The sequence below is a fragment of the Mesoplodon densirostris genome, chromosome 6, assembly GCF_025265405.1.
Source record: "Mesoplodon densirostris isolate mMesDen1 chromosome 6, mMesDen1 primary haplotype, whole genome shotgun sequence".
Taxonomy (NCBI): Eukaryota; Metazoa; Chordata; class Mammalia; order Artiodactyla; family Ziphiidae; genus Mesoplodon; species Mesoplodon densirostris.
In genome coordinates, this window is record NC_082666.1 from 39,394,521 (window position 1) to 39,409,452 (window position 14,932).

Consider the following 14,932-nt stretch of genomic DNA (forward strand, 5'->3'; position numbering starts at 1 on the left):
CTGCTACTTTACCAAATTCATTGATTAGCTCTAATTGTTTTCTGGTAGCATCTTTAGGATTCTCTATGTGTAGTATCATGTCATCTGCAGACAGTGACAGCTTTATTTCTTCTTTTCTGATTTGGATTCCTTTTCTTTTTCTTCTCTGATTGCTGTGGCTAAAACTTCCAAAACTATGTTGAATTATAGTGGTGAGAGTGGACAACCTTTTCTTGGTCCTGATCTTAGAGGAAATGGTTTCATTTTTTCACCATTGAGAATGTTTTTGGTTGTGGATTTGTCATTTATGGCCTTTATTATGTTGAGGTAAGTTCCCTCTATGCCTACTTTCTGGAGAGTTTTTATCATAAATGGATGTTGAATATTGTCAGAAGCTTTTTCTGTCTCTACTGAGATGATCATATGGTTTTTCTCCTTCAATTTGTTAATATGGTTTATCACATTGATCTATTTGCATATATTGAAGAATCCTTGCATTCGTGGGATAAACCCCACTCGATCATGGTGTATGATCCTTTTAATGTGCTGTTGGATTCTTTTGCTAGTATTTTGTTGAGGATTTTTGCATCTATGTTCATCAGTGATATTGGCCTGTAGTTTTCTTTCCTTGCAACATCTTTGTCTGGTTTTGGTATCAGGGTGATGGTGGCCTCGTAGAATGAGTTTGGGAGTGTTCCTTCCTCTGCTATATTTTGGAAGATTTTGAGAAGGATAGGTGTTAGCTCTTCTCTAAGTGTTTGATAGAATTTGCCTGTGAAGCCCTCTGGTCCTGGGCTTTTATTTGTTGGAAGATTTTTAATCACAGTCTCCATTTTAATGCTTGTGATTGGTCTGTTTATATTTTCTATTTCTTCCTGGCTCAGTCTCGGAAGTTTGTGCTTTTCTAAGAATTTGTCCATTTCTTCCAGGTTGTCCATTTTATTGGCATATAGTTGCTTGTAGTAATCTCTCATGATTCTTTGTATTTCCAATATCAGTTGTTACTTCTCCTTTTTCATTTCTAATTCTATTGATTTGAGTCTTCTCCCTTTATTTCTTGATGAGTGTGGCTAATGGTTTACCATTTTTTAATCTTCTCAAAGAACCAGCTTTTAGTTTTATTGATCTTTGTTATTGTTTCCTTCATTCCTTTTTCATTTATTTCTGAACTGATCTTTATGATTTATTTCCTTCTGCTAACTTTGGGGTTTTTTTGTTCTTCTTTCTGTAATTGCTTTAGGTGTACGGTTGGGTTGTTTATTTGAGATGTTTCTTGTTTTTTGAGGTAGGATTGTATTGCTATAAGCTTCCCTCTTAGAACTGCTTTTGCTGCATTCCATAGGTTTAGGGTGGTCGTGTTTTCATTGTCATTTGTTTCTAGGTATTTTTTTATTTCCTCTTTGATTTCTTCAGTGATCTCCTGGTTATTTAGTAGTGTATTACATAATAGTTCAAGTATTACATAATAGTTCAGTTCACAGAAATAAAAAGCAGGGATTCACTTGAGCAAATGGTAATCAGATGGTCCCTGTTTACCGTCTTGAATGTCTGCCCATCTTACCTAGGTCATAGAAAGGCCAGTGGGGGAGGAATCACCCCTAAGTCCTAGACAGGAAATGGGGGCTAGGGACTCTTGTGGTGTCAGTGTGGGTCCTGGAAAGGGAGCAGGTGCTGTGGGTCATTCCATCCCTGATAGGAAGGTCAGGGCTTTCTGCAGTGGTGGAGAAACTGACTGGGGGCCGCATGGGGAGTGGGGGAGGACTGCCTGACTCCAAATTGCCTCTGCTACTCATAAGCTGTGTGATCTTCTGTGCCTCAGTTTCTTCCTTCATAATAATAGATAACAATAATAGATAACTAATACTTAATAATACCTATCCAGAAGGGTTGTTGGGCAGTCAAATGAGAATATCCACTTGAAGTGTTTAACAAATGACACAGTAAGCGCTCAATAAATGTGAGCCAAAGTCCTCAGAACATTTATTCCCCAGCCCAAGCACCCTTAGCCTGCTTAACAGAGGAAATACGCGGTTTACCACCACCGGGGTCCCCTTGTGCTTCAACAGGCTCTTGGAAGCAGTGTGAAAAATGGATTAGGGAGGGAGGAGGAGCGAGACTAGGAATCCAGGGAGAAGTCTGCAGGCATCCAGATGGGAGGTGAAGGGGCGGGACCTCGGACCCCTGGCAGTTTGAGTCATTATTTTGGAGAAATAATCTCTGGTACTTGATAACAGGCTGGGAAAGGGCCCTTGGCCAAGCACCAGGCTTGGATGGCGGGAGGAAGATGGAAGGTAGGGAGGGCAGGTGCAGGGACGATCTTGGGCGGGGGTGGTGGTGGGGGTGCAACACGTGCGGTTTGGGACAAGCAGCAGGCCCAGAGGAGGCGGGAAGTGCAGGATGGAGTTAGGGCAGAAGGTGGAGTATTTTTGCACGTTGGGGGCCTGCTTCCTGGAGCAGCTGGCTCTGGTCTAGGTGCTGTGCAAGTAGGTGCTAGGCCCGATTTCCTCCCCGGACCGTCGGCTTCGCGGCAGTCGGGTGTGCCGGACGAGCCGCCCAGGGGCACTCGCAGGTACCGAGCTTGGGACCCGCCAGGAGGAGTTCCATCTAGTCGCTGGCTTCCTTCCTCCCTCCCTCCGCACCTCACCGTCCTCAGTCAGAGCTCCCATTCCGCCCACCTCCCTGGCGCCTCCGCCCTCCTGCTTTGCTTGACCTCGGTTAGACGCGCTGGGGGATCAAGCTGAGGCTGATTTTTCAGCCGGCCGCCAGCCAGACCGCAGAAACCGTCGCCCTTCACACCCGGTGGCCGCGCGCCCTCCGCGGCCAGGGCGGGAAGGGCGCGGGCGGCGGGGAGGAGCCCCTCTCGGCTGGATCCCCCAGCCCCGGCGCGGCCGGCAGAGGGTCTCGCCTTTCACAGCCCGCAGAGTGCTGACCCCGCCGGCCCGAGCGGTGTCTGCGTGCTGGGCGATCGAGGGCTGCGCGCAGCTGTGGCGTGTGCGCGCGGGGGGCATTCACGCCGCCGCCAGCCCACATCCCTCGCCCCTCTCTGTCCCCGGCGGGGTCGCAAGCTCCCGCCTGGTCCCCCAGACCAGGGTTGGGGATTATCAAGCGCTCCCTGCACCCGAAGCTCGAGGGTAAGCAGGACCCCACAAAGGGCCGCCCCTCCGCCTTCCTTGCCTCACTTTCCGCGGTGGACGAGACCCCGGGGCGCGGTGAAGATCGGCCACCCATCGTTTCCTGCGCACAGAGGGGCTCGGGGACTTTCCTGAGGCTTGCGGCTAGTGGAAGATCACGCGCCCTCGAGGCGCAAGTCCCTGCAGTTTGCTTTCATGTTTTCCATCAATACAGCCAGAGCGTAATTTAATTAGCTTTCCTTCTTTTTTCCCCCCAAAGGAGAAAATAAACCTGATTCGGAGTAACAGATTGTCTCCCCTGCTTGGGGGCGGTGAATCCCCTCTCCCGTTTTGTGGCACAGCAGCGGGGGTTTCCAGCGATGATCCTCAGAAGCGGCGGGTGGCCTTCTGGAAACTCGCTGAGGAAAATTCACATGAGATTTACTTGAAGCAATTTCTACATACACTCTCTAATATTTGCCTGCCGGGCGGGATGGGAAGGCGGAGCCGGGAGTAAGGTGGATTCCCCGACAGCGCTCCTGGGAAAGGGAGTGCAGGGCCGGGGAAAAGCGGGGGCGAGGGGCAGAGCAGAGTGCGCGCTCGCGCTTGGGTCCGCCGTCCTAACCCGCACCGCAAGCCGCAGCGCGGCTCCATGTGCCCGACACCATCCCACAGAGTAACAGGCGAGGGAGGAAAAGCCAATCAGCCTCCCCTTTGCCCAGAGACGGAAATCTGCGAGGTGCTGCCAGTCCCCCTACACTCAGGACTTGCAGTCATTAACACCCGAGCTCTCAGTCTCCCCCTCCGCCCTTTTGTCCCCCGCCCCTCTTACATATTTTGGAGGTTAGGTTAGTCGTCAGAAGCATTTTTATGTTTGGCAGTCCAAAGCTCCAACTTCTCTACTAGGCCCACGTTCCTGCTCATTTGGGGTTTTAAAGACCAAGGGAGGAAGTGATGTTCTGGCATTCCCATTCTTTCAGGTCTGGCCACCAACCCATCTCCAGAATTTGGGGGTGACCTTCTCTTATCACTCCAGCCCAATTCATGCTTCACTCAGAGAGCACCCATCATTTGTGCCTGGGTTCCTTGGTGGCTCTTGTTCCCTTACCCACATACCTACCTAGGGGACACTCCAATCTTCCTGAGACCTGGCTGTCCTCCCCAACATCCCCCAGCACACTGCTGTGCCCTAGGGTGTCTTTTAGGACTATAGAAGCTGTTATGCCTTTCAGGGCAGTGTGGCAGCTCTGGGCCATTTCGGGTGGTGAATGGCACCTCTGCAAGGGCCCCACGAACTGGTTGGTTTTCCCTTTTCATGGGAGGTCAGTGAATTGCTGCCTCTGGGGTTGACTTGCCTGGTGATAGGGCCTCTGCAGTGTCCCAAATATGACATTCAGAGCTCCTCTGCTGATGGCATTTCCCGATATGTGAAGCCGGAGGGTGAGGTGTCTACTAAATAGGGAAACTGGGGAGTTAAGAAATCTGAGATGCAGGTTTGATGTAGTGTTTGCGGGAAGTGAGGAAAGCTGATCGAGGAGGGGAAGCTATTAGGTTGCTGGGCAGGGCATTGGGGGCTCCATTGATAACTGCTGAGCAGGATGCTTGGGGACAGGGAGGGGTGGGTAAGGACTGACCTGGAAAAAACCTGGGGTTTTGCCAGGCAGTGCTGAAGGGAGGCCACATAGGGCATTGTCACTGGGTCAGGAAGGCGGTGAGTACTGGCTGATACAGTGAGACAGAGTTGACTGTTGGAAGCATAGTGAGGACGAGGACGGTGGCAGACGGGCAGGGCAGGCGGACTCTGATCATGGAAAGTCAGAAGTTCCCATGACCACATGTTGACATTTATGTTTTGAAAAATTTTGATATTTTGTTTTTATCAATACTTTTATAATGGCTTTAGGAAAGAAGAAAATATATATGAATTAGCTATTAGGAGGCTTCTTTTGAAGTCCATCTTTCAGTCCAGAGGCATGCCTCACTTTACAAAAAATAAAGAAAAACCCAAAGTCAAAAGATATGGGGAGGGGGACAAAAACTCCTATTTGACAAGAGGACTCACTGGAGTTTCCTTAGAGATGTCTAGGAAATTCCAAGATTTCCTATACATCCAAGATGCACCTTCCCCCTTGCTTAAATATATAAACAATATAAATTGAGTTTCAGTTATTTCTTTCAATGAGAGGAAGGGGCCCAAAAAGACATCTGTAGAAAGAGGCATTCTTGATTTTTAACTATGAGAGAAAGAAAGCAGTACAAAACCAAGAATGTCCATTGGGCATTATCCATGTCAGTGACATAAGGGCATCATGCTCATAGAAATAAGATTGGTCTTAAATTTGGAAATTTAGGGGATAAATATTACCACAAAAACTGTTAACCTACAGTAAAAATAAATAAATAAAGTACTTTTGGTAAAGTTTAATCAGAGAAACAATTCTGTGTGTGGGTATTTTTATGGAAACGTAACAACCACTTTGGGGCCTAAAAAAAATACAGGATGGCTCCAGCGTGAGCTCAGTTGCATGTCCACTGGTTTCACGTGGGTTGGGGGCTCACTGGAGAGGTCAAGTGAGTCCTGTCCAGCAACAAAGTCTCAGACAAAACATTAACATATCAGAATTATTGTGAAAATAAAAATGGGCATCTATGCTGAATCCTAGACCTTCTGAACTAGAATCTTCTGGGGAGGGACCTGGGCACCTGTGTGTGGAAAAGCCTCTGCAGGTAGTTCTGACTTGCCACTTCAGGGCTGGGGACCACACAGACTTGGACTTCTGAAGGGAAGGTCAGTCTGAGTCTCTCCCCCTAGGGGCAGAGAGTAAACACCCAAGTGGCTGTTTTCGTACTTAATACTCTGCAAGATCCTGTGAGGCAATGGTGTTCTTTCCACCTGCCACAAACACCACATGGAGCCGGCACTGGGGGAGGTGTGGAGACAGGGCAGTGCATGGGGCTGTCACCCAGGGCAAATGCACTGTCACCAGTACCAAGACCTGTTCCTCAGCTTTCGAACCTTCCCTTTAAGGCCCCCCAGAAGCGCTGGGTGGAGGATGCTTTGCAAAAGAAGGTGGGGACAGAACTGGGAAAGAAGATCACATCAGTGATGATTAAATGAGAATTAGGTGAGGAGCCTAAAAAAGGCTCTGCACTCTGGGCTCTTTGAAGGCAGATGCATCTTATAGGTTCACTGACATCCTTGGTGGGTTCTAGACCCACTGTTAACTGGGTTTATGACATAGTGACCGTGGAGCTCTATTGCCTCATATGTGAAAAGTGACCTTTGAGGCAGGCAGCGAACCCATTCTTTTAGATTTTATAGACTAGTAAATGTCGAAACTTGGGAACTGACATATGGTTATCAACTTTTATATCAAGTAAGGACAATGAAATAAGTGAAAAACTATGATATGCTATCATTTCATAAAAGATGACTATTTTATATCATAAAGGAAGGATAACTTCAGAATCTTAAAACTGCACATTCAACTTTAAAAACAACCCTATACTGTCCTTGGCTTTCTCATTTTCTATGGATTGATGAAAAGTGTATCACCAACTCATCTCTGCAAACTAAGGCTCTGTCCCCTTGAACACTTAGGGGCAGCTGCACTGCTTGCAGATGATGTTAATTTACTCAAAGAAGTGGTTTCAGGGCTTGAAGGGAACTCTGAAGAGTTCAAGTGCAACGGTCTCACAGTATCTTGCCTCAGTTTCCAATATTGATAATTATGTTTTGAGTGCTAGCAGCCAGAAACTCTATTGTTGCTTGGAAGAGAAGTAAAAAAATACAGATTGTGGCAAATAGAATCATGGAAACTTGAAGTTGGAAGATTTTTTTTAGCAATGATCTCATCCCTGTCGTTTTCAAACTAATGCTCCATGGAGCCACAGTGGTGCTGCTTGAATCAACAGAGCTCCATTTTAATTGTTATAAATAATTGAGCCTCTAATTACGGTCGAGTTCGTTTGCTGAAAAAAATGCTTGAACACTACTGATCCGGTCCACCTCAAATTTAAAGGGGAAACTGAGGCTGAAAGAAACCCTGGGATTTGCCTGTGGTCACCTTCTTAGTTGGCAGAACTTGGTGGCGTGACACTAGTGTAGTGGGGAAGGAAGGATTATTACAGTGTTTGTTCTCACATTCATCAATAGTTGAACCAAATCTTCCCACTGCTCCACTGCAAGGAAGGTGAACCCTTACAGTTACCCTTCTGGAACGTTCTGACTGGCTCCTTTCTATACTGAACCTCATACTCTGCTTGGCAAACCATTCCTACATGATAATTATGACAAACATTTCACTGACATTTGTTGGAAACTGATTTTTAAACTCCAGATCTGTACTTTTGCTCCCATTTTGACCAGCACTGATAAAAATCTAAAATTAAATAGCATTTAATTACATTTGAAGAGTAGAGAGCTAATATTTGTATGAACATCATTTTATGTTTCTAAGGTCATGTGTATGTAAGAAAATTAAAAGGTACTTTATTTTATGAAAGATATACTTTGATTAAAATGACTGAACCCTACTGTCTGATATATAAACTGAGATGAAGATGTATCTACTTTCTTTCTGAGCTCCTCGTACAGCTGACCCCACAGCAGTCTAACAACATTTATATGTCAAGTCTATCACACACTGCACAGCACATTCATTTTGTAGCAAGATCCTGGTGGTGAAATGTAGCATCTAATAAGTCTGGACACAATTCAGCTGCGAGCAGCAAAAAAAAAAAAAAAAAAGAAAAAAGAAAAAAAGACTAAGTCTATATAACCTAAAACAGAAAATTTTTGAACTGTGGTTCCCAGTCATTAGTGGGTCATGAAATCAACTTAGTGGGTGATGAAAGCATTAAAAAACATACATACACAAGAGCCAAAAGTGCAACAGAAGAGAAAATACCAAAATATGTTGCATGCCTTAAGGGTAAATATTATTTCATAAACATTTTATTTCATTCATATATATTTATTAACACATGTACTGGGTCATGAAATAATATATATTTCACAGCTCTCAGCACTGCCCTAGAGAAAAACATACTTGGCCATTCAGTCCCTTAAGAAAAGATTTTCTTTCTTTTTTTCCCCATTTCTGAGCAATGGCTCCACACTGCGATGGCTGGGTACTCCAAAGGCCCCCTCCCCTCAATACAGTAACAATTCACAGTGATCTCTGAGCACCATAATTTCCTGGTTCACTGCTATTTTCTGGACATTTCCTCCCATCATAGCCCTGCCGGTTCAACTGAGGGAAAGTTGCCACAGTGTATCTGCCTGTGGGTCAGTAGAAGCCTCAGGTCCTGCTACCATGTGCCAGGCATGATGCCAGGGGCTTTACAGACCCGACTCTTTATACACATGGTTTCCTTTGTTTTACTGGTAGCAGTGCCTCACCTGTACATCTCGAGCTCCTAGCACAGCACCCATAGGGGCTGAGTGAATGCTTCCAAATAAGTGAATCCAACAACAAGCACATACTCATTGGTTATAAACTATATAAGTTAAGTTCAACAAAATATAAGAGTTTTAAATAAAATCAAATGTTTACTCATTTACTCATACTTAAAAAAGTGCAAAAGTACTATACAAAGCTTTATATAGTTGTACAAAAAGTTGACGCATTGGTGTTCTGTGGCTAATGATAAAACCTGTATGACTTCAGTATCATATATCATAAAGTTATACAACTTAACCCTTTGATTTTGAGCAGTTTATAAGCTTACTATTTTAATATACATCATGTATTCAGTACTAGTTATTACTTTTGTATAAATAATTTCTTAATAGTAGTACATGATACTGAGGGAAAATAAAACAGTTAATAATTTTCCAAATGGTAGTAAGAAAGAAACTCATTAGTATACATTTGATTTGGGGGGTGACCATAATTTGGCCTATGACTTAAGGAATCTAGGAGAGTGAAACAAAGCTTTTTTAAACTGGAAGGACACTCGTGGATCAAGTTCAGGCCCTTCATCTTTCATATTAGGAAATGGCTGCACACCAGCCTAAATGACTTATCTAAGGTCATATAATTATACAATAAGAGACATACCCCAGGTCTCCTGATAACAAATCCAGAATATTTTCCATTTCATAAAAGAGGTTTATACTATAATACGTATTTTTTTTTAAAGATCAAATCAGCTATCAAGGAAAACCAATACATGATAACATTTTAGACTTAAAAAGAAAACCTTAGAGCAAGAGTTTATTAAAAATATATGTTGACAACTGTGTAACATAATCAGTGTGGAATACAGTGTTGTAAACATTGATGGCAGAAGTTCATTGGTTGTAGTAATTTATTTGTGTGTTTATGTATTACTCTTGTGTATTAGTTGTGCTTTCATCTGTATCACTGGAGTTAAATTTTTTCCACAAAAATTTCTCATTTGATTTCCAAAGAGGAGCTTCAAGATCCTCTTTCCTTTTGGAGGATGCAGCAGAAGGCACTTTTTCACACAGAGTCTCTATTACTGCCAAGTCGGTGAGTTTACTAAGACTCTCGTCATTCTGTTCATTCAAGATGTCCCAGAAATCTTTTGGTCTCTGTTTTGCTTTCTCCATGGGCCCTGAAAGAACTTTCTTTGGCAGTTGTGTGGGACTGTTCCCGTGACTTTTAAAGAGGTCATCAAGAATAGAGGTGTCACCAAGTAAGCTTACCACAGAAGTGTTTTCTAACACTGGACTTTCTATCTTTTTGTTTTCCACTTTGAAAAAGGGTCCATTTCTTGAAACACCCAATCCTGTGAGATCCTGTCGGTTTTTCATGGTATTTTCCAACTTTTCCAACTTATACGCTCCAGACTTACTGTTCAGGAAACAGGATGCTACAGTATCTTTGGATGCTTGGCTGTTTTTCCCATTGTTCGTCTTTTGGGTAGAGCTTACAGGTAATTTCTTAGTTTCCACATAATTAGAAAGCAACTCTTCTCTATAGAAACTGTGATTTCGAAACTTAATTGATTTTTCTTTATATATTTTTGGGCTGCAAATTTGAGAAAAATTTTTGGTACAATTTTTAAATGACAAAGTTACAGAATCTGACACCCTTTCTTTTATAAGAGACTCTCTTTTTTCAGACAGATTCCTGACTCTCTCTCCTTCCTCATAGGCAGATTTAATGAATTCTGAGGGGGAATCCACAAAAAATTCTTTTACCTCTGGATACTGAGAAGCATAAAAGTCTCTTAGCATTTTCTGTCGTTCTTCTGATGTGGCATTAGTTATGTGTTTACCAAATTCCTTTACAGAAGACAACTTAAAATAAGAAGCCATTTCTTCAAATTGTTTTCTGAAGATTTAATGAACAAAATCAGTGGTTATTTTTATTACATTTTATTTTTAAAGAGCTTGTCTTCAGTGTTATGCTATGTAGCAACAAAGCAATGTAAGCATATTCCTTTAGCATGTATTAGCTTAATTCCATAATGACCATGCATTTTGCACTTAGGAGAATGTGATCTCTTTCCTTATACTACTGAAAAAAAATTCTAGCTCATGAAATTACCAGCTTTTTAAGTTATTCTGACTTATACTATCAGGTATTTCCTGGGAATTGTGTGATCCCAGCATGCTGCTACTCCAGTCAGCCAATTTAAGACTTACATGAGAATCATAATTTATATAATCTGTATTTGGAAATCTATATTGCACTCAAGATCCATGAAATAAAACTGTCAAAGAAGGGTCTTAAATAGAAAAGAGAAAATGTTGAAAAATTAAGACAGGAATTTTTTTCATCTATCTCCTCTTTTCTCCTTCCACAAATATCGATACAATATAGAAATTTCACACAACTTTTTGATGAGCCTAAGGGCAAGTTCTAAACTGATAAACCTAGATTCTTTTTCAGTATTGATCTGACTTCAGTATAGATAGCTAAACTATAGTCAGATGCTATTTGAAGAAATGCGTTTCAGTCTTAGTATAAGATATTAATAAAAGCTGTTAGATGCATGTGTGAGGAAATGAGCCTTCTGAAACCCTGCTAAGCTGGAAGTGGAAAAGCTGTCTAGGAACCCTGGGCACTAGACTCTGCTCCTTTCCCTAGGTGAGGGTTCTATGGGCTGAACTGTAGCCTCCCCCAAAATTCAGAAGTTGAAGCCCTAAACCCCAGTGTGACTGTATTTGGAGATGGGGCCTTCAGGAGGTAATTAAGGTTAAAAGAGGTCATAAAAAGTAACCAGAGAGCTCTCTTTCTGCCATGAAAGGACACAGTGAGAAGGTGGCCATCTGCACGCCAGGGAGAGAGCTCTCACCAGGAACCAAATCAGCTGGCACCCTGATCTTGGACTTCCCAGGCTCCAGTACTGTGAGAAGTAAATTTCTGTCTTTTAAGCCGCAGTCTGTGGCATTCTGTTATAGCAGCCCGAGCAGACTAAGACGGGCTAAGAGGGTATTGGTTTGCTGATGCTGAGTTTAGGCCATGAGTCAGGAGAGCCCAATGCTTATAAATGTTCTTTTAAACAAAAGCCATAGATAGTGCTGCAGCGTACGATTAAAAGTCCCCGAATTGTAGAATTATATCTATTTTTATATAATATTTCCTTACAACATGCATTTATCCACTCAACAAATATTTATAGAGCCCTCTTATTTGCTAGGCACTGTAAAAGAAACTATACAACAGTGAACAAACCCCAGTTCCCTGTCTTCAAGGGGTTTATTGCCTAGTTGGGGGAGACAGATACATGAAAATCAAACCAGAAGGGAGTAATAAACCCCATGATGGAGGTGAATACAGCACCCTGTTGGCATCCACAGAAGGGGTACCTAAGCCAGTGATTGGTAGTGGGCAAGGTGGCAGGGAAGGCTTCTCTGCTGTCACCACAAGCCAGTCAGGTAAAGATGAGCCAGGAAGCCTTCTAGGGAGAGAGGGAACGTGCATGGGCCCAGTTCCAAGAAGACTTGGTGCACATAGGGGCAGGAGAATCAGCCAAGAAAAAGGCTGAAAATCATGAGGGGATCCGTATGCCAATTTCAGAAGTTTGAATTTTATCCTGTATACAACAGAGAATCCCGAAGATAAAAAATGATTTTTTTAAATGTATGTAACCAGGAGCTTTATTTAAAGCCACTATTATTTTTGCCACTCAGACCAGGTTATATAAAGTTTGTGTTTCCTTTGATTTTAGTGGCAATCCATGCTGCAAATTCATGACTTTCTTTTGTGGCTTCAGATGAGTACGCTGGCTTCTAGTCCTCACCACACTGGTCCTGTTACTTGTTCCAAATCCAGGTACTATCTATGCCTGATCAACAGCCACTCTCATTGCCAACAGAATAGTTAATAACACAAAAACAAGTTTCCAAATTTCTGTCCTGGATATGGCCAATGTTCTTTGTTGGAAAACAACAAGTATGTTCTTAAAAGGTTCCAGTTTTAACTTCACATGAAGTAATGAAGTGTCATTATTTTGTTTATTAATCATCTCTGAATCATTTTCATGGCCTTTCTCATAAATATTTGTGCTGTGAAGATTAAGTTATTGGCGGGGTTACAGGCTGATGTCTTTTATTCATCCAAGACTTGGTAGTGTTTCAGCAGTTGCCAAAGTACTTTCACCTTTGCTGTGCTGAACTCACCCATGACCCTGCAAATCTGTCACCTCTGGGAGGAGAGGTGCTTCAGACCTTATTCTACCCGAGTAGTATGCAAGTAAACTGGGCTGTGTGGTTGCCCTTTACAGGATGAGCTATGATTACAATTCATTTTATTTTTGCCTTCTAAACTTGCTTTTGTAATTCTTGGTCTTTCTAAACACTCAACGAATTGCAAGGTACAACCAGGGGATATAAGCTAGCCACCAGTTTGTGAAGAAAATTTTGTAGACACTCATAATCCATTTAGAGAAAGGGGCAGTGGTGGGGCAAAGGAAATCAAAGTTAGGTATCTTTCAGTCTTTCAGCAAGTGTATCAAGAGTATTTATGTATCACGGAAAAAATTCAATTTTTCTCCTTTTTTCTCGAGGAACTGAAGGAGAAGGGATGGAACACAGCTAAAACCATGTTCTTTTTGCCTAAGCTTTCTGAAGTGAAGGTAGGATTGAAACTTCATTCAGATAATCCATGGGGCTACAGCATAGTACAGATTCTTGATTCACATCAAGTAGGATGGTTAGCAGGAAAGAGGTGCTAGCAGTTTGGACACCGATCCCTAGTTCAGATGTCGGCATTCTAATATTAGACACCCTTCACCTTTGTACTTAGCATGCGGCATTTATCCCTAGGATAAGTAGAGAATAAAAAAAGAGGCAAAAACTAATCACTGTTAATACTTTTATTTTTATATACAGTGCTAAAGGGTTAGATAAGACACTTGTGCTTAAAGACTGGTGAAATGTATATGGTTGGTCTCCTAGCAAAAATAATTGCCCAAAGAAAATTACCTGCAATTTACCCAAAATCATTGTTGTAAATCTGTTTGTGAGGAGTTGTGTTGCTATAGCAGTGTGGGGTGTTCACCTTTGTGGGCAACGGTGGGCAGCTGAGAGGCGTGCTCCAATCGGCCACACCAGCACCCCAGGAGCTAAGGGACAGGTTGCCTGGGAGTTGCCAAAACCTGAGGGAAGCATCTGGAACATGCAGAGCAACCACCATTTTCCTATCGTACGTAGAAGTCATCAGGACCAACTGGACCGCGCCTCCTCTCCCTGCTTACCTCAGTCACTACTTCTCAGTTACACATAACCACTGGCTTCTCATGCCCCTGCTAGTCTCTACATCCCTGATCTAATCCAATCCCCCATCCTGCCAGACCATTCCTCGGTGCCCCTGGAACCAGGCTATGATCTACTAACTCTCCTGTGTCTTCTGCCCAAGGGGCCCTCTGTCTCCTCCTGATACTGCCTCCCCACTGCAGCCCTCACAAGTCAAGATCTTATACCTCATATCCTTAAACCTCAGAGTTCATGCTTCCCATTGCTGCTTCCAGATCATTTTTTCTTAAAAACTCCTTCCCCTCTTTAAGGTTTATGCTATCCAGCTTAACCATTCTCGCCCCCACCCCACCTTGTTAACTGACTGTCTAGTTGCTTCCTGATAGTGACTGAACACTCAAGATCCTGGATTAATGTTGCTTCCTTTCCCATCTCCTGCCGTCATTCTTGATAACGTCAGTATCCATGTGGATGTCCCACCCAACTCCTGGCCCACCAGTTTCTTGACCTCACCTCCACAGACTTGATTCCATGTTAGGCCCCTATTCCCAAAGTCATATACCACTAATGCCATTACCATTAACTGCACATCCTCCAAATCCCTGAATTCAATCATATCATGCTCCAGTTCAACTGCTCAATTATCCCAGTGACAACAATGCTGGAATATACCCTTGCTTTCTCACTAACATCAGCCTCCCCTTTTCCAGCTTATGTTCGATTTTATAATCGCTTCTTTGCAAACATCCTTTAGCTTCTTTGCTTTTCTCTCCTTCTCCTGGTAAAACTCAGCTGTTTCCCTATTCTGTGTCTGCAACTGAACAACTGAAGCTTGTTGAATGCAGTCTGCACAACTGCACAGATGGTTTTACTGGAATTACTCTCAAATAGGAACTTAACATCACCCAGGAAGTCTAGCCCCACTAAGCTTGCTTTCCCACTTTATGACTTCCACTAATGACTTCTTTCATAATTTCTCTCTCCCCAAATCTCTTTCCCTCTGTACTGATGACTTTAATTCTCAATTAATTGAGGAAATATCACTGTATCTGTGCCCTTCTTTATCCCTTTCTCTTAATACTTCTCAAAGGCTAGACCTTTGCCTGTGGTCTGGATCCCACCCTCTCCTGCCTCCAGGACTTCACTTTTTCTGTTATTACCTCTCTGG

At 43.1% G+C, this 14,932-nt stretch overlaps 1 protein-coding gene across 7 annotated transcripts in view; it reads right to left on the reverse strand.

The window, feature by feature from the left end:
* Positions 1-8,090: 8,090 nt before the first annotated feature.
* The window catches only part of ERCC6L2 (ERCC excision repair 6 like 2), a 139,854-nt gene continuing 133,012 nt past the window's right edge, over positions 8,091-14,932 (reverse strand). For all 7 annotated transcript variants that reach the window (XM_060101568.1, XM_060101564.1, XM_060101567.1 and 4 more), the window contains one exon: positions 8,091-10,396. In XM_060101568.1, coding sequence (XP_059957551.1) covers positions 9,424-10,396 — 973 coding nt within the window. In that variant the 3' untranslated portion in view covers positions 8,091-9,423. The remainder of the gene's footprint in view (positions 10,397-14,932) is intronic.